Raw genomic sequence first — 27236 nt, 5'->3', positions numbered from 1 at the left:
ATTAAAAGTATATTAAAATGTGTTATTTAATAACTGGTAGCCCTTTACACTAATCAGTACCCAAGAAGAAGCTCTCAGTTTCCAAAAGGCTGGTGACCAATGATTTAGACCATATTTTATTCTCAACACATTACTAAAGAGCAGTAATGAAGCTCTTCTCCACTTCAGTTAAAATGATATTTAACAAGACATCTCACATTTTAGTCTGTTATTATTAACCTGAGCAGAGGCTTGAAATGTTATGGACCTAATGTACGTTAATCTACCAGGGTTAATAACCCAACATCAATTAAAGCAATCTGAAACACAATTTATGAGTCAGGTCAAAGTGTATTATTATTCAGTCAGTTCACACACAGTCAGTGCGACATCACATTATCAATGAGAATTCTCAGAGGGAAAAATATTATTAGCATGCTGCAATATTAGCCTATCATATTATCCAACTCGGTGCACCATATTGTAGCTAGCGCTTTAACAAGTTACCAGAAAACATATATTATCACAATAATTGGGACTAAGAACGGCTGCTTTGGTGACTTTAACATTAAAGAGTATCTCGTATTATAGTGTGATGTAAAACTCGCTAAATTAATCGTCTGTAATGATGTATTTTGATGACAGATCGATCAGTGAATGGATGCATTTTTTAAAATGCGGGTCTCCGCCATGACGTAACTCCGTTGCTGTGGCAACCATGGAGCGCGTTCGGAATTTGAGTTCTACTGACTGTAACCGAGCGAAAAACGCCATTAGTGTGAAAATTGTCGTGTAGACTAAATGGACGCAGAGTTTCACCGTAGTAAAGAAATCCATACAGTTTGTCGACGCGTTTTTAACACAGTGTGTAAGAAAACAAATATCATGACTAACCTAATTAGAAGAAACGCCGTGATGCCGGCCTCGCTGGACGTCGAACATCTACAAGATCCAGCAGATGGCGTAGCCGGGCAGGCTCAGGCTGAGGGCGGCTTCGGCCCCTCTCCTGCTGCCGCCCGGAGCATCAGCCCTAACGGTAAATGTCGAAAAGAGCATCTTAAACACATTACTGCCACACATAAATACAAACACAGACTCTCTGAGCTGTATAAACTTCACTATAGGGCGTCTTATATGTTTAGTTAACACATTTGAACACATATATAGACTGTAGGTCGTCTTAATGGATGATAAAATACATGTAAACATCAATTATTCACTATATTTTTATAAATATCTTTAATTAATCATGTGTATTTTTATATCTGTGAAACCCAAACTTGAACTTGTTATAGAAATGTTGATGTTTGTATAGGAATATGAATGAAGGCCCAAAAGAGGCACAGTGATAGTACTAGTTTTATTTTAAAGTATAGTATTAAGTATATTAAGTATAGTATTAAGTATATTAAGTATAGTATTAAGTGTAGTGTTTATAAGTATGTCTGTAATGGTCTTGCCCTTGTTAGGTTTAAACATGCTAGGTCCAAACTAACACTGTACCCATCCTTCAAAATCACAGACAGTTTCAATATAAACATTCAAACAAACAAAACTGCAGATATTGTTTTTATCAAACTACATTCAGTCACTTTTGAGGCTTTTTTGGTGAAACACTGTTATTAACAGGTGCTTATTATTATGTACATATACTCATTTCAGACATGTCTTAATAACTTGTTTCTTTGTTTTTGTCTGTTAGTAGGAAAGACCAAAGTGAAGAAGAGCAACCGTGTGTTGTCTTTCTTCAGAAGGGCATGGAAGGCTGTGAAGGCAAAGTTTCGGAGAAACAGAGAAACCAGGGACTCATCACAGCCGAATCCAGAATTACTTGATGTCCCTAATCCCAGAGATCCTGAACGCATTACCCGCCTGCAGGACCGCCTGGAAAAATGCGCTCTGAAGTGGACACCGGTCACTGAGGTCTGGCCCAACGTCTTCATAGGAAATGTGTAAGTCTGCAACACACATCACATCTAAAGCAGTCCTGAAATGAGTAACAAATGTTGTGCGGTGCATGATTTAATAAATAATGGTAATGGTTTAAAAAATAAGAGCAAATTTAAATGTCATGGTGACTTTAATACCAATTGAACAGTAATTAATAGTAAAACATACTGCAGCCTTATGAAGACAAATCAAACACAGCGCAGTTGTAGACTGTATTGGGCAATCTGAGCTACTTCTTTAGAGATGAACCCCATTATTTCTTTGTGCAAATTATATTGTTTTGCACACACACACATTTTAGAAACAAATGCAATATTAATTTTGATAAAAACATGCACTGCTTATTCATATTAATTGAAAATATATGCAAATGGCACATATAGGGCCTGTGTTTCCATTACAAATATTATAGACAACATTACATTATCTACTCTCAAACATAAAATCACTTACAAAAGCGAAGACCTCTTCTAATCTCATATATAAATCATATAAATAAATAAATAATGAGGTGATTTATTAAGAAATGAAATTTAATATTTGTATGTATCAGGAAAAAAACGTTCTACTTCATTATTATTAATAATAAAAATAAGAATATTTTTATTTTATTATTTTAAAGTCTACTTTTAGATTTTGACACTTGTAAAACACTGCAGAAATGTTCTAACCATCAGGCCCATGTCAAATACAGTAAAGATACTTAACAAATAACCTACTCTAAATTAAAAGCATTAACGTATGCTATGTTTTTTTGTGTTCACTAGCTTTGGAGCAATAACAGTAAAAATATACTAGCTTTGGTTGTGTTCAAAATGACATCAATGTTTTCAAAGTGCACTGTGAAGGGAGCAATTGTAAACATGAAGATCGCTAAAACTAAACTGTAAAAATACTTTGAAAGCAAATTACAGCTAAGAGAGATGACCTTAATGCTTTTTTTAATAATTCCAAGTTTACATGTTAGAATGTTCTAAATGAATAGGGCATAGGGGGGATAACTGAAAATAGAACACAGCCAGGAACGGTTTCTAGCTACAGCTCCAGAGATGTAGTTGCAAGTGCACAAGTTTGCGACTCAGTTTGCGAATGTTTGTTGGAATGACAGATTTGGGAAACGTCAAATCAACAAATGATGTTTGTAATAACACAACACTTGCGACCTTAGTTGGCTAATGATGGTTTTCGGAAACGCACCCCTGGACAATTGTAGAGTAAGAGTGTTTTAATGAAGACTAATCAAGGCTGTTGTGTTCTTTTGCAGGAATACGGCCAGAGACCCAGCCAGACTGGAGGAGATGAACATCACACACCTCCTGAACGCTGCACCAGAGCTGGACAATGAAACATCCAAAAATGAATGGGAAAAGGTTTACAAAGACATGAACATCACTTCCCTCAGACTGTCTGCAGACGATGATGGATGGTTTGATGTCACCAGACACTTTTCCCCAGCGGCAGACTTCATTCATACAGCCCTGAGCAAACCACAGAGTAAGAGTTCACTTCCACACACAAACTGAACCAACATTGTGTTGTACACTGCCAAATTGTTGAGTTTGTTTTCAGCGAATGCTGGTTTGTCTTTTGGGAATTGTGAGGACATTTCATAGGTGTAAAGGTTTTTATACTGCGCATGAAACAAATACTACAGTAATTCAGGAGTACTATAGTGTATAGCAGTAAATACTGTGCTGTTTTTAAACTCTAACTATTGTAAAGTTCTTCACAGAATTAATCTGTTGTGGCGATTCTGTGGTACTACAGTAATATAAAATAATAGCTGAAACTGCTGTTACACACACACACACACACACACACACACACACTCCAGATGAGTATTTCAGTGTGTTTTATAGAAAGTGCACTTACCCAAACATTTCTGCATTTTTACAGCTCCAGTTCAATCATTTAGAGTCATTTTTATTATTAATATTCTTCCCTCGTCAGAAATGTCTGGGTTTACTATCTTTGTGGGGACAGTATTTATCTATCCATCTCTCCATCTGTCCTACAGTGCTAAATGTGCTAGCGATACGTTTGTGTTGATCTTTCTCTCTTTGTTCCTGCAGATAAGGTGTTGGTGTGCTGCCTGCAGGGCGTCAGCCGCTCCGCCACACTTTTCCTGGCATATTTGATGATACACCACAACAAAACACCAGAGGACTCCATTGATCTGGTGACACACAAGAGATTTATCAGGCCAAGCAGAGACTTCTTGAGGAAATTAACAATCCTCGCTGAGCAGCGACACTTAATTGAAAGTGACGCAGCGAAGAACAGAAGCAACTCTGCTGCCGATAAACCAGACCCTGAAGTGGAGTCAGTTGATTCAGAGGAAATGTATGTTTGTGAGCCGTACGGTCTTGAACCAGTCACGAAGATTTCACACATACACAACCCTGAAGCCTGCTCCAAACTAGACAAGTGTGCTTTAAAGCCTGATCCAGAACCGGTCCCAGGTCCGAGCGGTTATAGACCCGAACCTAAGGCCGTTGATTCAGAGGAAATGTATGTTTGTGAGCCGTACGGTCTTGAACCAGTCACGAAGATTTCACACATACACGACCCTGAAGTCTACTTCAAACTGGATAAGTGTGCTTTAAAGCCCGATCCAGAACCGGTTCCAGGTCCGAGCGGTTATAGACCCGAACCTAAGGCAGTTGATTCAGAGGAAATGTATGTTTGTGAGCCGTACGGTCTTAAACCAGTCACGAAGATTTCACACATACACGACCCTGAAGCCTGCTCCAAACTAGACGAGTGTGCTTTAAAGCCAGATCCAGAAGCGGTCCCTGGTCCGAGCGGTTATATACCCGAACCTAAGGCAGTTGATTCAGAGGAAATGTATGTTTGTGAGCCGTACGGTCTTGAACCAGTCACGATGATTTCACACATACACGACCCTGAAGTCTACTTCAAACTGGATAAGTGTGCTTTAAAGCCCAATCCAGAACCGGTCCCAGGTCCGAGCGGTTATAGACCCGAACCTAAGGCAGTTGATTCAGAGGAAATGTATGTTTGTGAGCCGTACGGTCTTGAACCAGTCACGGAGATTTCACACATACACGACCCTGAAGCCTGCTCCAAACTGGATAAGTGTGCTTTAAAGCCCAATCTAGAACCGGTCCCAGGTCCGAGCGGTTATATACCCGAACCTAAGGCCGGTGATTCAGGGGAGCTGTGTGTCTCTGACTTGAGTGGTCCTCAACCACAACCTCAAATGGAAGAGAAGATTTCACTCTTGCATTTGCATTTCACCCAAAATATTTCCAACCTGGACAAGCAACAATTGGAGAGCAGGAAGAAATGGGTCTCCATCTGTAAAGTCTTCGACAACCTCTACGTTGGAAGCTGGTAAGTCTGCAACACATTCATGATGTATAGTACAAAGCCATGTGATGCTTTAATAGGGTAATGGAGACAGTGTTGGGTAGGTTACTTCAAGAGAGTGATTACTTCAGAAGCTCTCCCTGTTCCACATTGTCTATTTGACATTCCAGCCTTTGTTGCCGGAAATAAAATATATTGTGGAGCTGGATTAGTGACAAATGAATGAGTTAATTCAGCTGAATATATTGTAAGAGGTTACTGAAGATACTTAAGAGGTTTCCCTTGAGTCTGTATATGTTTCTGCATTGTACGTCCTTTTAGAAAGCTGATGAAAGTTGTTTGTGATCTTGTGCAGGAAAAGGGCAATGGATATAGTTGCACTGAAGAGGAGAGGAATTACACACGTCCTGAACACTTTACCCATTTTGGCAAATCAAGATGCATTGAGGAGGAAACAGGCCAAGCTGTACGAAACAATGAACATCTCCTACCACAACGTGTTTTCAAGAGACGATGACCCGTTTGACTTTAGCTGCCATATCTACCGAGTGGCAGAACTCATGCACAAGATTCTGAGCAACCCAGAGAGTAAGAACACACACACACACACACACACACACACACACACACAGTGTATTAATATCATGTTCTAGTGTGTTCAATTGTTTTGTGTCTTTCTTTTCTCAGATCAGCTGCTGGTGCAAGATCAACAGGGTTCGAGGCACGCCTGCTTTTTCGTGGTGCCATATCTGATGATATACCACGGAAAAACATTGACGAAGGCCATTGACCATATGATAAACCGTAAACACATCAGAATGAGCAGGGACCTCCTGACGCAGCTAGTCGTCTTCGCTTGTCACCACAATCAGCAGCAACAGCCGGGTTTGATGCCGGAGTTTTCATCTATCGACATAAACCACCCTCAGATCATTTCCCAAATGTACCTTCGTACCGTCAAACCCTCCCAGTACTGGACTCCTGTCAGTGAAGTCTGGCCCAATGTCTTCATAGCTGACGAGTAAGTCTACAACACACACATATAACAGCAAAGCATTCAGTCAAATAATGATGCAGGGTTTCACCCGGGCTTAATTCCCACAGTCATGGAGTTTTTAAAAGATCTATTGCAGACATTAAAAGTCAGGGTAAATGTTTTTAAGTCATGTTTTATCATGTTGTTGTGGTTAGGGTATTTCTTCCTGCCATTTTATTCCGCTTGTCAATCAGCAATCAAATTCAGTCCTCAAATTCAGGCTGGTAAAATACTGTCTGAGGCTGCTTTTTGTTCGCTCAGTGCTCAGTCAGTTGTTGCGTCCTAATTCGTATACTTATACTACACCCTAAAAGTATGCAAGCTTTGGGACATACTACTTCCTCGTTCCTTGGTATCGAAACTTGTATCAAATATCAATATTTTTAACTTGTAGTATCGAAAATCATATAGTAGGGTATCGATGCTTGTCAAGGTATCGTATCAAAGTCTGAAATCCCAGTATCGTGACCACACTACTTCAAACTATTTGACTACAGATTTGAGGACAGATGGAGTAAAAAAAAGCACAAAATGCTGAAAACTGTCAGTTTGTGGATTTGTTTTACAACATGGCCAAAATCTGCAAGAAAAATCTGCGTTATTAAAACAATAACAAGCTCCTGTAAACTTTGTTAAATTCAGCATTTGTAGATTTACAGAACTCCAGAGTGAGCGCTGTGTGTTCTTCATCGTAAATTCAGCTTTTCAGTCAGTGAAAGTGAAGGGAAATTGATGATGTTGTTGTGTTCTTGTGCAGGAAAACAGCGAGGAACAAAGCCAAACTGAAAAAGATGAACATCACGCACATTGTGAACGCTGTGCCGTTGTCCTTAGAGGAAGAGGAATGGAAGGACTACTACCAGAAGAAGAACATCACTTACTACAATGTGCGTTCAGGACTCGGAGTCCAGGGCTGGCCAAACATGGCACAGTTCTTTTCACCAGCAGCAGAATTCCTACACAAGGCCCTGAGTGACACAAAGAGTAAGAGTTGACACACACACACACATGCAATATTCATCTGCAGTTGAAGCAGAATTATTAGCCCCCCTGAGTTATTAGCCCCCCTGTATATTCCTGTATATTCCTGTTAACAGAAAGCAGATTTTTTCAGCACATTTCCCAACATAATAGTTCTAATAACTGAATAATTGTATCTTCAGCTGTGTTGTTAGTTGAATGAGCTTGTTTTGACCGTCTTTTTTTCTGCATTTCCTCAGATAAGGTGTTGCTGTACTGCAGCGAGGGCTTAAACCAGTCCGTCGTGCTTTTTATGGCATATCTGATGATCCACCAGCGCATGAAGCTGGAAGAAGCATTCGAGTTTTTGTTGGAGAGGAGACGCATGTGGATAAGCAGGGACTACTTGAACCAGCTGGTGATGTTGAATCTGGACCTCACAAAGCTTCGCAAATTGAACGAGTGTAGACCCTGCTGCACAGCCTGCTACGAAGCTATCTTACGACTTAATCTAACGTAACATGCAGTATGTAAATATGTAAATATGGTGTTGACATGTCTGTTTGTCTTCTGTTCATGTGCATTGTGAGAAAAATAAAGAAAGATTTGCTTCAATTGTGTTTCTGACCAGTTATTCAGCTGACAAAGTTCAACCAGAAGATTATGGAGACTTAATTACTGCATAATTACAAATATAGAGTATACTTACTCATGAGTAAAATAGCTTACTCAGCATTTATATACAGGTCTCATTGCGTTTAAATGAGTTAGTTTAAACTCTCAGTCTTGTAATGAGGCAATAAAACAACATTATCTCACTTTGGGTCTGGTTCTGAATTTAAAAGAACATTCTGGGTTAATTTAATCAATATTATCTGTTAAAACTATTCTGAAATGAAAATGAACAACATATTTGTAATGAGCGTGTGTATCATGAGTACAGAAATCCTCCGAACAGTAGTTTTGTCAAGTACTAAATAACTACAGTGAGCTTCTGAAGTCATTTAGACCAGGGGTGTCCAAACTCGGTCCTGGTGGGCCACTATCCTGCATAGTTTAGTTACAATTTGCTTCGACACACCTGCCTGGAAGTTTCTATTATATGTAGTGAGAGCTTGATTAGCTGCTCCAGGTGTGTTTGATTAGGGTAACTTGGAGCTAAACTCTCCAGGACCGAGTTTGGACACTTCTGATTTAGACTATATTAGGTTACTCAGGTCAGTCTCTCCTGTAACACTGTTTGACACATAAGATGTCATTGATGCGGTATCCTTTCCAAAGTCCATATTGAGTCTTTAAAAGTGAATATTAATATCTAGAAATTTCAAATATGTTATTACACACCGGCCACTTTATTAGGTACAATTTACTGGTACCGGGTTGGACCCCCTTTTGCCTTCAGAACTGCCTTAATCCTTCATGCCATAGATTCAACAAGGTACTGGAAATATTCCTCAGACATTTCTTGGCTTTCAGGTCCAAGTGCTAGATCAAACTGTATGGGGAGACTCATCAAATGGTAATAATAAACGTTTACAAGCGATGTAATACTTTCGAAAATCATGATCGCAATATATATATATATATATAATCATGCCTATCCGATAGCCAGAAAGTGATTATTGTTCTGCAAGCAAGTCCAGAGACTGTCGTGTACACCATGATGTTATATAAAATTCACTTTAAAGTGTGATATGTTTTTACGTTACTTTAACTCATTTTAATAAGTTAATTAGATTTCTAAACTTTTCTTCTGTTTTCAGATCTATTATTTCCTCCAAATCCACACTATCTTCTTCTACCATTCCAGAGTAAAATATGTCCCTCAATCCACAATCAGATCAAACTAATGCAATGTGTTGTTGTATTCTGAAAGCAAGTGCAGTTAAAATTGATTTTCCATTTATTCTCGATAATATGAACTAGGCTAGTTGAGATTATACTTAAGAAGTTCAACGAGCCTTCAAAATAAAAGGCCCAGCACTTTTTGATAAACGCAATAGATATAAATACACTAGAAATCGCATACGGATGCTGAACATGCGTCAATAGCACCGCCATATTTGTACAGTGCTCCCATGTTAATCAACCGAAGTAGTCAAGACTTAGACAAAGCTTTGTTAAAGATGAACCGTCTTTATGGTTTAGCATCCCTTTTCATATTGTTTAAAGAATGGGAGGAATTTCTTTTTTTCTATTTTGACTTACTAAATTGCCATTTAAAGTGTATTGGAAAATGTTGTACAAGCACAATTTTACTCCACATAATTTTATCATTTGGAATAACAGATGTATTTTACATTAGAGGAAATCATTTTTTAAAGACTGATTTGACAAATGAGTGTGGAATGTAATTCATTTAATGGATGATGACGGTAATATGTTGAGTTATGATCATTTTAAGTTAAAATTCAATTTTAATTGTGCATATAGAGAATTCTCTTTGGTTGTCAAAGCTATTCCTGTAGCTTTGAGGTATTTAGTTCAAGGTATAGTGCAATGCTCTTCTGTAATACCTACACTAGTTGATTTGGTAATAAATAATTATTCATTTTTGGATATTAAATGTAACAACAAGGTCTTGAGATCACTACTGACAAAAGAATATTTTCCTCTTCCTGTTAAAAGAAAAGTTTATCTGAGAGATTTTCTTAAGCGGACACAATTGAAATTAGAAAAAGATACCTGTCATTTCCCTAATTACCTAAAATGAAAGAAGTACAGTTGAAGTCAGAATTATTAGCCTGCCTGAATTATTACACCACTTGATCATTTTTCCCCAATTTATGTTTGATGGTGAGGAGCTTTTTTCAACACATTTCTAAACATAATAGTTTTATAACCTCATCTCTAATCACTGATTTATTTTATGTTTGCCATGAAGACAGTAAATAATATTAGACTAGATATTTTTCAAGACACGTCTATACAGCTTAAAGTGGCATTTAAAGGCTAAACTAAGTTAATTAGGTTAATTAGGTTAACTAGGCAGGTTAGGGTAATTAGGCAAGTTATTGTATAACGATGGTTTGTTCTGTAGACTTTTGAGAAAAAAATAGCTTAAAGGGGCTAATAATTTTGTCCCTAAAATGGTGTTAAAAAAATTAAAAACTGCTTTTTTCTTGTCAAAATAAAACAAAACAGACTTTCTGCAGAAGAAAATATATTATCAGAAATACTTTGAAAATTTCATTGCTCAGTTAAACGTAAATTGGGAAATATTTAAAAAAGAAAAAAAATTCGAAGGGGGCGAATAATTCTGACTTTAACTGTCCATTTCAAAACAATTAATGACATCTATCCATGTAACGAATTTTTAGAATAAGATTTAATTTAGACAGTAATGCTTGTATTTTCTGCTTGAAAGATATTGAATCCCAGGAACATCTTTTTTTTATAGTTGTTCCATTGTCAAATCCTTTTGAGACAGATTGTATGAGTGATCGATAACAAAAAATGTAATACCTGCGTTTGACTATCACATTGTGAAATTTGGCATTTTTATGAAAAACAAGGAAATTGAATTTCTGTGTAATAATATGTTGATTGTAGCAAAACTTTATATCCACAAATGTACATTTGTTAAAGTTTCTCCTTGTTTTAAAGCATTTAAAATGATTTCAATATTTTATATAAATCTATAAAACAGGTAAAAACAAAAGGTGCCTTAAAGCTCTCTAAGCTTTTGTCAACTTGTATGGACTGACCCAGCTGAAGGTAATGCATTTCCTTTTATATTATTTAAGGTTTATTCATGTTATTATTAGTTTGTACTGTTTTGTTTATTTTATGCTGCTTGGATATAATGTTATATATGTTTAACAATGGAAGTTGAAAATATCTGTTTGTTATTTTAAGTTTAAATAATTTTTTTTTTTTTAAACACACACACAAATAAAAAAAAAATAGTCAAGACTTAGTTGACTATTCACGGCACCAGAGTGGACAAAAGTCAAGCGAACGCAGAGACTGAGGAAAACACAACCCAAAACCAGCCCTGTGTGAAAAGTGTTTGGCTCTAAACAGAACAACTGATTGGGTTAAGCTCAGTCAAGCATTTTCAAGCAAGGTATAATTATAATTTAGACCATATTTTATTCTCAACACATTTGTATAGGTATTCTTTTTAAATCACACTTGCATTGGTGTAAATTAGAAAATTACTTTAAGTTATATACTGTGTAAAAAAAAAACTTTAAAAACAATTTCAGACAAATGAAGTGTTGCATATTGCTATTTATCTAACTTGTTAAATCATTGTTGACAACTACTGTGAGAAATCATTAACATGATCAATGTCTTCACAAAGATCAATATTATTATTAATAATAACATATAATTAAAAGTATATTAAATGTGTTATTTAATAACTGGTAGCCCTTTACACTAATCAGTACCCAAGAAGAAGCTCTCAGTTTCCAAAAGGCTGGTGACCAATGATTTAGACCATATTTTATTCTCAACACATTACTAAAGAGCAGTAATGAAGCTCTTCTCCACTTCAGTTAAAATGATATTTAACAAGACATCTCACATTTTAGTCTGTTATTATTAACCTGAGCAGAGGCTTGAAATGTAATGGACCTAATGTACGTTAATCTACCAGAGTTAATAACCCAACATCCATTAAAGCAATCTGAAACACAATTTATGAGTCAGGTCAAAGTGTATTATTATTCAGTTAATTCACACACAGTCAGTGCGACATCACATTATCAAAGAGAATTCTCAAAGGGAAAAAAATTATTAGCATGCTGCAATATTAGCCTATCATATTATCCAACTCGGTGCACCATATTGTAGCTAGCGCTAGCTAATTCACTTTAGCAAGTTAGCAGAAAACATATATTATTACAATAATTGGGACTAAGAACGGCTGCTTTGGTGACTTTAACATTAAAGAGTATCTCGTATTATAGTGTGATGTAAAACTCGCTAAATTGATCGTCTGTAATGATGTATTTTGATGACAGATCGATCAGTGAATGGATGCATTTTTTAAAATGCGGGTCTCCGCCATGACGTAACTCCGTTGCTGTGGCAACCATGGAGCGCGTTCGGAATTTGAGTTCTACTGACTGTAACCGAGCGAAAAACGCCATTAGTGTGAAAATTGTCGTGTAGACTAAATGGACGCAGAGTTTCACCGTAGTGAAGAAATCCATACAGTTTGTCGACGCGTTTTTAACACAGTGTGTAAGAAAACAAATATCATGACTAACCTAATTAGAAGAAACGCCGTGATGCCGGCCTCGCTGGACGTCGAACATCTACAAGATCCAGCAGATGGCGTAGCCGGGCAGGCTCAGGCTGAGGGCGGCTTCGGCCCCTCTCCTGCTGCCGCCCGGAGCATCAGCCCTAACGGTAAATGTCGAAAAGAGCATCTTAAACACATTACTGTCACACATAAATACAAACACAGGCTCTCTGAGCTGTATAAACTTCACTACAGGGCGTCTTATATGTTTAGTTAACACATTTGAACACATATATAGACTGTAGGTCGTCTTAATGGATGATAAAATACATGTAAACGTCAATTATTCACTATATTTTGAAATATCTTTAATTAATCATGTGTAGTTTTTATATCTGTGAAACCCAAACTTGAACTTGTTATAGAAATGTAGATGTTTGTATAGGAATATAAATGAAGGCCCAAAAGAGGCACAGCAATAGTACTAGTTTTATTTTAAAGTATATTAAGTATAGTATTAAGTATATTAAGTATAGTATTAAGTAAAGTGTTTATAAGTATGTCTGTAATGGTCTTGCCCTTGTTAGGTTTAATCATGCTAGGTCCAAACTAACACTGTACCCTTCCTTCAAAATCACAGACAGTTTCAATATAAACATTCAAACAAACAAAACTGCAGATATTGTTTTTATCAAACTACATTCAGTCACTTTTGAGGCTTTTTTGGTGAAACACTGTTATTAACAGGTGCTTATTATTATGTTCATATACTCATTTCAGACATGTCTTAATAACTTGTTTCTTTGTTTTTGTCTGTTAGTAGGAAAGACCAAAGTGAAGAAGAGCAACCGTGTGTTGTCTTTCTTCAGAAGGGCATGGAAGGCTGTGAAGGCAAAGTTTCGGAGAAACAGAGAAACCAGGGACTCATCACAGCCGAATCCAGAATTACTTGATGTCCCTAATCCCAGAGATCCTGAACGCATTACCCGCCTGCAGGACCGCCTGGAAAAATGCGCTCTGAAGTGGACACCGGTCACTGAGGTCTGGCCCAACGTCTTCATAGGAAATGTGTAAGTCTGCAACACACATCACATCTGAAGCGGTCCTGAAATGAGTAACAAATGTTGTGCGGTGCATGATTTAATAAATAATGGTAATAGTTTAAAAAATAAGAGCAAATTTAAATGTCATGGTGACTTTAATACCAATTAAACAGTAATTAATAGTAAAACATACTGCAGCCTTATGAAGACAAATCAAACACAGCTCAGTTGTAGACTGTATTGGGCAATCTGAGCTACTTCTTAAGAGATGAACCCCATTATTTCTCTCACACACACATTTCAGAAAAAAATGCAATATTAATTTTAATCAAAACTAGCTTTGGTTGTGTTCAAAATGACATCAATGTTTTCAAAGTGCACTGTGAAGGGAGCAATTGTAAACATGAAGATCGCTAAAACTGAACTGTAAAAATACTTTGAAAGCAAATTACAGCTAAGAGAGATGACCTTAATGCTTTTTTAATAATTCCAAGTTTACATGTTAGAATGTTCTAAATGAATAGGGCATAGGGGGGATAACTGAAAATAGAACACAGCCAGGAACGGTTTCTAGCTACAGCTCCAGAGATGTAGTTGCAAGTGCACAAGTTTGCGAATCAGTTTGCGAATGTTTGTTGGAATGACAGATTTGGGAAACGTCAAATCAACAAATGATGTTTGTAATAACACACTTGCGACCTTAGTTGGCTAACGATGGTTTTCGGAAACGCACCCCTGGACAATTGTAGAGTAAGAGTGTTTTAATGAAGACTAATCAAGGCTGTTGTGTTCTTTTGCAGGAATACGGCCAGAGACCCAGCCAGACTGGAGGAGATGAACATCACACACCTCCTGAACGCTGCACCAGAGCTGGAGAATGAAACATCCAAAAATGAATGGGAAAAGGTTTACAAAGACATGAACATCACTTCCCTCAGACTGTCTGCAGACGATGATGGATGGTTTGATGTCACCAGACACTTTTTCCCAGCGGCAGACTTCATTCATACAGCCCTGAGCAAACCACAGAGTAAGAGTTCACTTCCACACACAAACTGAACCAACATTGTGTTGTACACTGCCAAATTGTTGAGTTTGTTTTCAGCGAATGCTGGTTTGTTTTTTGGCAATTGTGAGGACATTTCATAGGTGTAAAGGCTTTTATACTGCGCATGAAACAAATACTACAGTAATTCAGGAGTACTATAGTGTATAGCAGTAAATACTGTGCTGTTTTTAAACTCTAACTATTGTAAAGTTCTTCACAGAATTAATCTGTTTGGTGATTCTGTGGTACTACAGTAATATAAAATAATAGTCGAAACTGCTGTTTTCTACACTTATATGGTCTATTATGCAACAATACAGCAGAGTTTACTGAAGTGAAAACTCAACATTACTCTGTAAACAGTTAAGTACACTAGAGTATTTATCAGAGTCTCTCCAGTCACTGTCATTAGTGCGGTAGTGCGCTGGAGCTCTCATTAAACTGTTGTAAATACTATATTTACAGTAGAACAATGGAAGAGTTTCATAAAACTGTGTTTTCTATTTCTTGCACCCAAACACTTACAGTAAACAGCATATTTACTTTCTCTACAAAACAACAGCTAATTCTGTATGATTGATTAGCTTTTGGAAAAACTGGGGATATAGAGCAATGTCACGCGCACACACACACACACACACACACACACACACACGAATACAATACAGAACTTAACGTACAATTTGTTTCTTTAAGTCATAAAAGTTTATTAATAACCTCCAATAACACTCCAGATGAGCATTTCAGTGTGTTTTATAGAAAGTGCACTTACCCAAACATTTCTGCATTTTTACAGCTCCAGTTTAATCATTTAGAGCAATTTTTATTATTAATATTCTTCCCTCGTCAGAAATTTCTGGGTTTACTATCCTTGTGGGGACAGTATTTATCTATCCATCTCTCCATCTGTCCTACAGTGCTAAATGTGCTAGCGATACGTTTGTGTTGATCTTTCTCTCTTTGTTCCTGCAGATAAGGTGTTGGTGTGCTGCCTGCAGGGCGTCAGCCGCTCCGCCACACTTTTCCTGGCATATTTGATGATACACCACAACAAAACACCAGAGGACTCCATTGATCTGGTGACACACAAGAGATTTATCAGGCCAAGCAGAGACTTCTTGAGGAAATTAACAATCCTCGCTGAGCAGCGACACTTAATTGAAAGTGACGCAGCGAAGAACAGAAGCAACTCTGCTGCCGATAAACCAGACCCTGAAGTGGAGTCAGTTGATTCAGAGGAAATGTATGTTTGTGAGCCGTACGGTCTTAAACCAGTCACGAAGATTTCACACATACACAACCCTGAAGCCTGCTCCAAACTAGACAAGTGTGCTTTAAAGCCTGATCCAGAACCGGTCCCAGGTCCGAGCGGTTATAGACCCGAACCTAAGGCAGTTGATTCAGAGGAAATGTATGTTTGTGAGCCGTACGGTCTTGAACCAGTCACGAAGATTTCACACATACACGACCCTGAAGTCTACTCCAAACTGGACAAGTGTGCTTTAAAGCCCTATCCAGAACCGGTCCCAGGTCCGAGTGGTTATAGACCCGAACCTAAGGCAGTTGATTCAGAGGAAATGTATGTTTGTGAGCCGTACGGTCTTGAACCAGTCACGAAGATTTCACACATACACGACCCTGAAGTCTACTCCAAACTGGATAAGTGTGCTTTAAAGCCTGATCCAGAACCGGTCCCAGGTCAGAGCGGTTATAGACCCGAACCTAAGGCAGTTGATTCAGAGGAAATGTATGTTTGTGAGCCGTACGGTCTTGAACCAGTCACGAAGATTTCACACATACACGACCCTGAAATCTACTCCAAACTGGATAAGTGTGCTTTAAAGCCCGATCCAGAACCGGTTCCAGGTCCGAGCGGTTATAGACCCGAACCTAAGGCAGTTGATTCAGAGGAAATGTATGTTTGTGAGCCGTACGGTCTTAAACCAGTCACGAAGATTTCACACATACACAAAACTGAAGCCTGCTCCAAACTGGATAAGTGTGCTTTAAAGCCCTATCCAGAACCGGTCCCAGGTCCGAGCGGTTATATACCCGAACCTAAGGCCGTTGATTCAGGGGAGCTGTGTGTCTCTGACTTGAGTGGTCCTCAACCACAACCTCAAATGGAAGAGAAGATTTCACTCTTGCATTTGCATTTCACCCAAAATATTTCCAACCTGGACAAGCAACAATTGGAGAGCAGGAAGAAATGGGTCTCCATCTGTAAAGTCTTCGACAACCTCTACGTTGGAAGCTGGTAAGTCTGCAACACATTCATGATGTATAGTACAAAGTCATGTGATGCTTTAAATGGGTAATGGAGACAGTGTTGGGTAGGTTACTTCAAGAGAGTGATTACTTCAGAAGCTCTCCCTGTCCCACATTGTCTATTTGACATTCCAGCCTTTGTTGCCGGAAATAAAATATATTGTGGAGCTGGATTAGTGACAAATGAATGAGTTAATTCAGCTGAATATATTGTAAGAGGTTACTGAAGATACTTAAGAGGTTTCCTTTGAGTCTGTATATGTTTCTGCATTGTAAGTCCGTATAGAAAGCTGATGAAAGTTGTTTGTGATTTTGTGCAGGAAAAGGGCAATGGATATAGTTGCACTGAAGAGGAGAGGAATTACACACGTCCTGAACACTTTACCCATTTTGGCAAATCAAGATACATTGAGGAGGAAACAGGCCAAGCTGTACGAGACAATGAACATCTCCTACCACAACGTGTTTTCAAGAGACGATGACCCGTTTAACTTTAGCTGTCATATCTACAGAGTGGCAGAACTCATGCACAAGATTCTGAGCAACCCAGAGAGTAAGAACACACACACACACACACACACAAACACACACAAACACACACACACACACACACAGTGTATTAATATCATGTTCTAGTGTGTTCAATTGTTTTGTGTCTTTCTTTTCTCAGATCAGCTGCTGGTGCAGGATCAACAGGGTTCGAGGCACGCCTGCTTTTTCGTGGTGCCATATCTGATGATATACCACGGAAAAACATTGACGAAGGCCATTAGCCATATGATAAATCGTAAACACATCAGAATGAGCAGGGACCTCCTGACGCAGCTAGTCGTCTTCGCTTGTCACCACAATCAGCAGCAACAGCCGGGTTTGATGCCGGAGTTTTCATCGGTCGACATAAACCACCCTCAGATCATTTCCCAAATGTACCTTCGTACCGTCAAACCCTCCCAGTACTGGACTCCTGTCAGTGAAGTCTGGCCCAATGTCTTCATAGCTGACGAGTAAGTCTACAACACACATATAACAGCAAAGCATACAGTCAAATAATGATGCAGGGTTTCACCCGGGCTTAATTCCCACAGTTATGGAGTTTTTAAAAGATCTATTGCAGACATTAAAAGTCAGGGTAAATGTTTTTAAGTCATGTTTTATCATGTTGTTGTGGTTAGGGTATTTCTCCCAGCCATTTTATTCCGCTTGTCAACCTGCAATCAAATTCAGTCCTCAAATTCAGGCTGGTAAAATACTGTCTGAGGCTGGTTTTTGTTCGCTCAGTGCTCAGTCAGTTGTTGCGTCCCAATTCGCATACTTATACTACACCCTAAAAGTATGCAAGCTTTGGGACATACTACTTCCTCGTTCCTTGGTATCGAAACTTGTACCAAATATCGATATTTTTAACTTGTAGTATCGAAAATCATATAGTAGGGTATCGATGTTTGTCAAGGTATCATATCAAAGTCTGAAATCCCAGTATCGTGACCACACTACTTCAAACTATTTGACTACAGATTTGAGGACAGATGGAGTAAAAAAAGCACAAAATGCTGAAAACTGTTCAGAATCTGCGTTATTAAAAAATAACAAGCTCCTGTAAACTTTGTTAAATTCAGCATTTGTAGATTTACAGAACTCCAGAGTGAGCGCTGTGTGTTCTTCATTGTAAATTCAGCTTTTCAGTCAGTGAAAGTGAAGGGAAATTGAGGATGTTGTTGTGTTCTTGTGCAGGAAAACAGCGAGGAACAAAGTCAAACTGAAAAAGATGAACATCACGCACATTGTGAACGCTGTGCCGTTGTCCTTAGAGGAAGAGGAATGGAAGGACTACTACCAGAAGAAGAACATCACTTACTACAATGTGCGTTCAGGATTCGGAGTCCAGGGCTGGCCAAACATAGCACAGTTCTTTTCACCAGCAGCAGAATTCCTACACAAGGCCCTGAGTGACACAAAGAGTAAGAGTTGACACACACACACACATGCAATATTCATCTGCTGTTGAAGCAGAATTATTAGCCCCCCTGAGTTATTAGCCCCCCTGTATATTCCTGTATATTCCTGTTATTTCTGTATATTCCTGTTGTTTCTGTTAACAGAAAGCAGATTTTTTTTCAGCACATTTCTCAACATAATAGTTCTAATAACTGAATAATTGTGACTTCAGCTGTGTTATTAGTTGAATGAGCTTGTTTTGACCGTCTTTTTTTCTGCATTTCCTCAGATAAGGTGTTGCTGTACTGCAGCGAGGGCTTAAACCAGTCCGTCGTGCTTTTTATGGCATATCTGATGATCCACCAGCGCATGAAGCTGGAAGAAGCATTCGAGTTTTTGTTGGAGAGGAGACGCATGTGGATAAGCAGGGACTACTTGAACCAGCTGGTGATGTTGAATCTGGACCTCGCAAAGCTTCGCAAATTGAACGAGTGTAGACCCTGCTGCACAGCCTGCTACGAAGCTATCTTACGACTTAATCTAACGTAACATGCAGTATGTAAATATGTAAATATGGTGTTGACATGTCTGTTTGTCTTCTGTTCATGTGCATTGTGAGAAAAATAAAGAAAGATTTGCTTCAATTGTGTTTCTGACCAGTTTTCAGCTGACAAAGTTCAACCAGAAGATTATGGAGACTTAATTACTGCATAATTACAAATATAGAGTATACTTACTCATGAGTAAAATAGCTTACTCAGCATTTATATACAGGTCTCATTGCGTTTAAATGAGTTAGTTTAAACTCAGTCTTGTAATAAGGCAATAAAACAACATTATCTCACTTTGGGTCTGGTTCTGAATTTTAAAGAGCATTCTGGGTTAATTTAATCAATATCATCTGTTAAAACTATTCTGAAATGAAAATGAACAACATATTTGTAATGAGCGTGTGTATCATGAGTACAGAAATCCTCCGAACAGTAGTTTTGTCAAGTACTAAATAACTACAGTGAGCTTCTGAAGTCATTTAGTCCAGGGGTGTCCAAACTCAGTCCTGGAGGGTCACTATCCTGCATAGTTCAGTTACAATTTGCTTCGACACACCTGCCTGGAAGTTTCTATTATATGTAGTGAGAGCTTGATTAGCTGCTTCAGGTGTGTTTGATTAGGGTAACTTGGAGCTAAACTCTCCAGGACCGAGTTTGGACACCTCTGTTTTAGACTATATTAGGTTACTCAGGTCAGTCTCTCCTGTAACACTGTTTGATACATAAGATGTCAATGATGCGGTATCCTTTCCAAAGTCCATATTGAGTCTTTAAAAGTAAATATTAATATCTAGAAATTTCAAATATGTTATTACACACCGGCCACTTTATTAGGTACACTTTACTGGGTTGGACCCGCTTTTGCCTTCAGAACTGCCTTAATCCTTCGTACCATGGATTTAACAAGGTACTGGAAATATTCCTCAGAGATTTTGCTCCATATTGACATGGTAGCAGTTAGGTTTCAACACGTTTTTGTGTTACTTTAACTTGTTTTAATAAGTGAATCAGGTTTCTACAGATGGTTTTGTGTTACTATAACTTATTTTAATAAGAAAAACAGATTTCAGCAAATGTTTATTGTTACTTTAACTAATTTCAATAAGTTAATCAGATTTTAACAAATGTTTTTGTGTTACTTTAACTCATTGTAATAAGTTAATCAGGTTTCAGCAAATGTTTTGTGTTACTTTAATTAATTTTAATAAGTTAATCAGGTTTTAACAGATGTTTTTATGTTAATAATATTGACCTTAAAATGGTTCTTAAAAAATTTAAAACTGCTTTTATTCTAGCCGAAATAAAACAAAAAGGACTTTCTCCAGAAGAAAAAATATTATCAGACATTCGGTGAAAATTTCTTTACTTTGTTAAACATAATTTGGGAAATATTTAAAAAAGAAAAGATAATTCAAAGTGGGGCTAATAATTCTGACTTCAACTGTATATACGTCCCTATAAAGCAGTATCTGCAACCATTTTTGTTGTATTGTGACAGCTCCAAGAAAAACAGGAGCAAACAGCTTGTTTCATCTACTGCGAGCTGATTGGATGTAGTAAAGTAGGCATTTCATTCAGAAAGATCGGGAAAAGAGTTTCGGGAGCTGTTCATTACGCTGTGGCGACCTCTGATTAATAAAGGGACTAAGCCATAAATAAAATAAATGAATGAATATATATGTATGAACACTACCGGTCAAAAGTTTGGGGTCAGTATGATTATTAAATGTTTGAAAATAAGCTTCTCCTGCTCACCAAGGCTGCATTTATTTATTCAAAAATACAGTACACACTGTAAAATTGTGTTTGCTTTTTAAAATAACTGTTTAAGTAAAGATTACCTATAAACTAATTTGGAGAGGATCGCATGCTTATGATTGCTTGCAGCTGGTTTGCATTTTTTAGCCGTGGCCGCACTAAGTTAACAGACCAGACAATCACAACTCTGAATGGTGTTCAAATAGAAAGAGTTAGCTTCTACAAATATCTAGGTATTTGGATTGATGAGAGATTAGCCTTTGATATACACATTGACAAGTTATTGAAAAAGTCAAAATTAGGTTTTTTATACCGATCAAAAAATTGTTTTCCTTATAAAGCCCGTAAAAAAGGAGTACATTTCTGTCTATAATGGATTATGGTGATCATCTTTATATGCACGCAGCAGCTACTCTACTAAGAAAACGAGATTCTGTTGATCATGCAGCAGGACGCTTCGTCACAGGTGCAGACTCACGAACACATCACTGTCATTTGTATGATTCCTTAGACTGGTTATCTTTATATCAAAGGAGAAAATTACATCGTACTTATTTATTTTAAAGGCTCTTTTAGGTAAATTACTATCCTATCTTTCTAATTTGTTAACATTTCACACAAATAACCAACACACTAGATCTGGTTCATGTATTCGTCCCTGTCAGAACTTGGCAAACATGCTTTTTCCGTTTACGCTCCCAGAGCTTGGAATGACCTGCAAAATAGGCTCAATCTTAACACACTGCCGACTCTGAGTACTTTTAAACACCTTTTACACAACATCCTAAAGGCCACTTGTAATTGTTTTTAATGATCTGATGTTTTTATGAATGGTAATTGTAACTTTGTGGTAGTGTTTTTGTGACTTTATGTGAAACTTTATGTGCTGCCTGCCATCTTGACCAGGTCTCACAGGAAGAGGAGACAGTACTGTCTCAATGTGATCTCCTGGCTAAATAAAGGAAATAATAATAATAATTCAATTAACGATTCACCAATCAGACGATTGCTAAGCCACTATAAATACCCTAAGTTCCATATGACAGCCATCTTTGTTTTGAAGAATCCCCCTTCACCCCTACTCCTCCTCCTTTCCTAGATGGGTGGCAGGCGGGCCAGTGGTTAGCACTGTTGCCTCACAGCAAAACATCACTGGTTCAAGTCATTACCAAACCAGCCGACATTTCTGTGTGGAGTTTACACGTTCTCCCCGTGCTCACGTGAGTTTCCCCCGGGGTCCCCGGTTTCTTCTTACCATCCCAAAACATGCAACTTAAGTTAATTGACTAATCCAAATCGGCACTATGCTCCTAGTAAGTAGTTATCTCTTTAGAGCGATCACTATCAGCAGGGGAGCTTTCCAGATCTACCTGAGCTCAAACTCCCCTCTCGCCTTACAAACGTGAGGAAACCCTGCAGCTCGAGGATCTTCTGAGCTCAGGGCTCTCTCCCAGGACAGCATGCCAAACATGCTTTATAATCAATCCTCAGCTAAGTGTGAACTCTTGAAAAATAGTTTATAATTTAATTGAATCGTTTATTCCAGTGATTTTAAAGATGTATTGTCAGCTTCATTACATTATTGGTATTGTATTTCAAAGATATCATGCTAACCGGTTAGCATTTAGGCAGATCACCTTCTGCACTTTTAATGGACTGATTGGCTATTAAATCATAAAAGTAAGCAAAATTGCTTCTCATATATGTCCTCGTGTCATATAAACCAACACCGGGTCATTGTGGATATGTACCGTTGTCTATATTTCTGGAGAGCTCTAATTATGTACCCACAGGTACGTCTGGCTGCATTTCGTCTTTAAAATGGATGCTACGAGGCGGTATGACACTACTGATGGCTTGTGTTCCTTTTTGTGTTCCGCTTACCTCCACTGGCTTTTACCAGTTGCCCAGTAGCTCGCTGTGTATGTCGGTGGACTTGGGACACGGAGAGGAGTTGATCATGATGATAGGGTTTGAATCCGGGGAAGAACGGTTCCAGAAACCAGGTAAAACCACAGCAAAAAAGATAAACCAAGCTGGCCTGCTGGATTTATGCGAGAAGAGAACCTGCAAGAAATTTGAGATCATAAAAAAGCATGCACAGCACCCTCTGGTGGATTTGCACAAACCAAAACTGCGAGCAGACGTACCTCCGGTTATGTATTCTGCTCTCCCCAGAAATGTAGACCTGGGTACATATCCGTAATGAGCCTGTGTTGCATAAAACCCCCCAAAAACATGACCCTTGATTTAAACGTGTGTATTGTAAGCAGACCTGGCATGTCTGCATACAATATTTTAAGAAATCACCAGCATGACACAATTTCCAATAACCTCATCATATCCTATTTTTAATTGGAGCAGATGGATAAATAATACTGATAGAGATCACAATCAACTTAAAACAATCAAAATACAGAAACAGACTCGCCAAGTCCTTCACGGTGAGCTGAGCTGTACTCATATATGGCCTCGAGATCATTTCATCTTCATCTGGTGTGTGTTTTGCAAAACAAGTTCCCACATTTACATGATCTTTACTCCTGGCTTCAGTAATGGCAGTCTTGGAAAATCACCTGATGTTCTGTAAGGCCCAATGTTTATGGAGAACACTATGTACAGAAGTATAATTATCAGGAAAAATAAATGCATCTGAAATAATGGCCTCAAGAAAACTAAACCGAGAGTAATTCGTCTTCCAGTCAGTCGAAGTATGTGTTTGACCTGCCAGGACTTACAGTGGAGATGAAATCGCAAAGGTATTACTGAGAATACAAATGTACAGCTGTTGAAAATGCTAATCTGATTGTGTGAGAAAATAAAGGTCAAATGACAGATCATTGATGTTGTGGTAATTAAACTGATGTGATCGGTGAGAAAAGTTTCTAAGTTTAATGAAATGAAAAGTGTTTGGCATTTAAAATGTATGGCAGCACATTTCCACAACACAACTGCACCTATCTTTCTTAAAATTTTGACTTTTTTCCTTGTAATTCTGAGTTTAAAGGAGACCTATTATGCCCAAGATAAAAAAACAAGTCTCTGATGAGTGTGTGAGTGTGTAGTTTCAGCTCAAAATACCACACTAATATTGTTTGATAACTCTCTGAAACTGACCCCTTTAGGCGTTGATCCTAACTAATAGTGATGTTTTGGTGACTGTGGCTTTAAATTCAAATGAGCTATTTTCAAAAAAGGCGGAGCTACAAATGCCTGTGTCAGCATAGTGGCAGATTCAAAAACAAGACTAAAGTTCTATGCTAATGAGGGAGAGATGGTCATTAGTGGGCGGGGCTTTCCCCCTCTGATGACACGTACAAAGGGAGAATGTCAATCAAAGTGTTTCAGCAGACGGTTTTGATCAAGTGTGATTATAAAGAATAAAATTAATTCATTTTCACCATTAGAAGCTGCTTATATTCACACACTGCTGACACACAACAGTGTTTAAACCCAGATTAAAAGTGATTTTTGCATATTAGGTCCCCTTTAAAGTTGCAAAGTTGTCAATTATTTTTGCAGTTCTGATTTGATTTCTCACAGATCACAGAAAAGCAAACTTACAAGTAAATATTTTTTGTAAAAATTTTCTATTTTGAGTCCCAATTACACATTTTTTATTACTTTTACTGTGGTGGAAACAACCTTCCATATAAAATTAATTAAATCTGCAAGTTTTTGTCTTGTTTCAAGTATGAATATCTACAAATTCTTAAATCAAGAAGCATTTTCTTTTCAAGTAAAAAATATTGTCTTGTTTTTAGAAATAATATGCAACAATTAACTGAGTTTTCCCCATAAACAAGCAAAATAATTTTGTTTTTTAGAGCACCCGTGAGGTCTGAAAAGCATTGAAAAAGTCTTAAATTTGATAATCTCAAATTAAGGCCTTAATAGCCTTGAATTTGGTATACAAAGTCTTGGATTTCGCTACGAAGATCTTAAATAATTTATTTATTTTTGCCTTCCCTAGGATTAAAGTTCATACCATAACAAAATGACCTGTTACTAATGTAGGCTAATTAAAAATCATGCAGCGTATCGCTGAGTGCAACTCACGCTCCACGTCATAGCAGAAAGTGCGTCGCTGTAACTTACGCTACTATGGCGAGGGAGGCGAGCGCGAGTATTTACAATGCTCTAACTGCTTAAAAACAGAAACAGTGCTCAATTTCATAGCAGGAGTTTTCTGGACAGTCTTTCACTGGCACTTAAGCTCCCGAGCGAGCAAGCGCGCATATGTGTGTGTGTTTATGTGTGTGAATGAGAGAGAGCGTAATGCTTTGTTGCTTGCTTGGTGCTTTGTGTCTATGTGTGTGTGGATTTATACAGACAGCTTGTTACAGGTGTGTGTGTGTGTGTGTGTGTGTGTGTGTGTGTGTGTGTGTGTGTGTGTGTGTGTGCTTTTAAAAATGTTTTATTCAATTTAAGTAGTCACTTGTACATAATTATTTTCTAGGGTTCAAAATTTATACAGATTTTACATTTTCCCCTCATACTTCTGTCGGAATGGGTACAAAGGCATTAAATTTCATTTGAAATGGTAATAAAAAGGTCTTAAAAAGCTGTGAATTTAATTAGGAGGGTCCCGGGGGTACCCTGTTTTCGCTTTGAAAGATTATTTGACTTACCCCATTGACAGATTATTTTGCTGTTTTAAGAAAAAGACACACTTATTTTTGAGATATCATTTCTAAAAACAAGACAATATTTTTTACTTGACAAGGAAATGCTTTTTGATTTAAGAATTTGTAGATATTTAGACTAGAAACAAGACAAAAACTCAGAGAGGAGCCATTTTTTTGAAGTGTGACAGAACATTAACTGATTTTAATACCCAATTTTCATGCAACTGGGTCTATATTACTATAATAAATATACATTCATAAATAGCCATGTCTATTTGGTAAACGTGAAGTACATTATCTATTACACCCCAAATAAACATCTGTTGGTGTAAATTGAGCTTGACTATGTATTGTACATGTATCAGTACACCAAAACAAAATAATAATACTAATAATAAAACAGCTATATAAACCAGTACAAGAAGAGAATGAATACAATTACCGAGCACACCTTTAGTAAAACTTAAATAAAAGCTTATATATTCTTCCTTGGCTTTGGAGAAACTCAGTTAAAGGTTTCGTAATAGTTGCTATATTTACAAAAAACTCTGCAGCAATATTGCCGTGTAAGCCAGCGGCTCATCGTGTACAGCATTTGTATAATAATGGAAAAGCTAAATATAAAATAATAAAATATAAATAGAAGTATTTCTTAAATGATGTAATATAATAATGATGGAGAGTGGATATAAAAAGTCTACACACCCCTGTTAAAATGCAAGGTTTCTGTCTTGTATAAAAATGAAACTACAGTAAACACTTTATTTTTTATTTACTTCAACAAAGTATTGCCTTAAAGGTGTGTACACTAATGCAACCACTTTATTTTAGTTTTTTATTTACTTCAACAAAGTATTGCCTTAAAGGTGTGAGGAAAAAGTTCTACTCTAGTTTTATTTTTTTACAACACTAAAACCTTGCATTTTAACACGGGTGTAGACTTTTTATATCCACTGTATCTCACACATTTATAACGCAATCTTGACTGAATTTGGTATTGCACCAGCGGAGCATCTTTGGTATTGTCTGTGAAGTGCCACAGGAGGGCGTCAAACTGCAAAAAATGCTTTTCTTTCTTAGATTCTGTCTTGTTTCTAGCCCAAATATCTAAAACCTCTTAAATGAAGAATTATTTTTTAGACAGGCATAAAATATTATTTTATTTTCAGAAGTAATGTGCCAAAATAAAGTGAGTTTTTCCTTAAAACAAGCAAAATAATCTTGTTTTTAGAAAAAAACTCACATTAATTTTACACATTATTTCCTAAAACAAGACATTATGTTCTGCTTGTCAATTAAATGCTTCTTGATTTAGGAATTTTGAGGTATTTGGGCAAGAAACAAGACAACAAATCTACATAAGAAAAGCGTATTTGTGCAGTGCAGATGTCTAAAAGTGAGTGTGGAAGTTGTTTGCTGTGGACTGGGGGTCGATGTGTTTTAGGTGACACGCGTGGCAGAGCAAGTGTCCGTCTAGAGGATAACAGCGGTGACCTTCTTCATCATTCAGCTCCATCTGACAGTCCTGAAGAAAAAACATTCACATCTTC

At 37.6% G+C, this 27236-nt stretch overlaps 3 protein-coding genes across 8 annotated transcripts in view; 2 read left to right on the top strand and 1 right to left on the bottom strand.

Annotated features, from left to right (window-relative positions):
• limd1a (LIM domains containing 1a) overlaps positions 1-27236 on the bottom strand; it is a 179417-nt gene that overhangs the window by 118414 nt on the left and 33767 nt on the right. Inside the window, exon 8 of one of the 2 annotated variants that reach the window (NM_001440999.1) lies at positions 23382-27211. The exons of the other annotated variant lie outside the window; for it this stretch is intronic. Coding sequence (NP_001427928.1) covers positions 27077-27211 — 135 coding nt within the window. The 3' untranslated portion in view covers positions 23382-27076. Of the gene's footprint in view, positions 1-23381; positions 27212-27236 lie in introns of those variants that run through there. 2 annotated transcript variants of the gene reach the window in all.
• Positions 682-7873, top strand: LOC141378135 (uncharacterized). Of its 4 annotated transcripts, none has more exons than XM_087286430.1 (9): positions 683-1015; positions 1685-1931; positions 3194-3423; positions 4002-4704; positions 4874-5286; positions 5618-5850; positions 5950-6283; positions 7056-7282; positions 7519-7873. In XM_087286430.1, the coding sequence occupies exons 5-9, from the start codon at positions 4943-4945 to the stop codon at positions 7776-7778; spliced, it is 1398 nt and encodes a 465-aa protein (XP_087142556.1). In that variant the 5' UTR covers positions 683-1015; positions 1685-1931; positions 3194-3423; positions 4002-4704; positions 4874-4942; the 3' UTR covers positions 7779-7873. The 4 variants fall into 4 exon arrangements, with proteins under 4 accessions (XP_087142553.1, XP_087142556.1, XP_087142555.1 ...); XM_087286429.1 differs by having other exon boundaries at positions 1682-1931; XM_087286427.1 differs by having other exon boundaries at positions 682-1015; positions 1682-1931; positions 4002-5286.
• Positions 11981-19393, top strand: LOC137487864 (uncharacterized). Of its 2 annotated transcripts, none has more exons than XM_087286431.1 (8): positions 11981-12622; positions 13276-13525; positions 14299-14528; positions 15519-16803; positions 17135-17367; positions 17485-17818; positions 18546-18772; positions 19039-19393. In XM_087286431.1, exons 1-8 carry the CDS (start codon positions 12388-12390, stop codon positions 19296-19298), a joined length of 3054 nt encoding a protein of 1017 aa, XP_087142557.1. In that variant the 5' UTR covers positions 11981-12387; the 3' UTR covers positions 19299-19393. The 2 variants fall into 2 exon arrangements, with proteins under 2 accessions (XP_087142557.1, XP_087142559.1); XM_087286433.1 differs by having other exon boundaries at positions 12242-12622; positions 13279-13525.

The sequence above is a fragment of the Danio rerio genome, chromosome 16, assembly GCF_052040795.2.
Source record: "Danio rerio strain M-AB ecotype USA chromosome 16, GRCz13ab, whole genome shotgun sequence".
Taxonomy (NCBI): Eukaryota; Metazoa; Chordata; class Actinopteri; order Cypriniformes; family Danionidae; genus Danio; species Danio rerio.
This window is presented reverse-complemented; position numbering and strand designations above follow the sequence as displayed.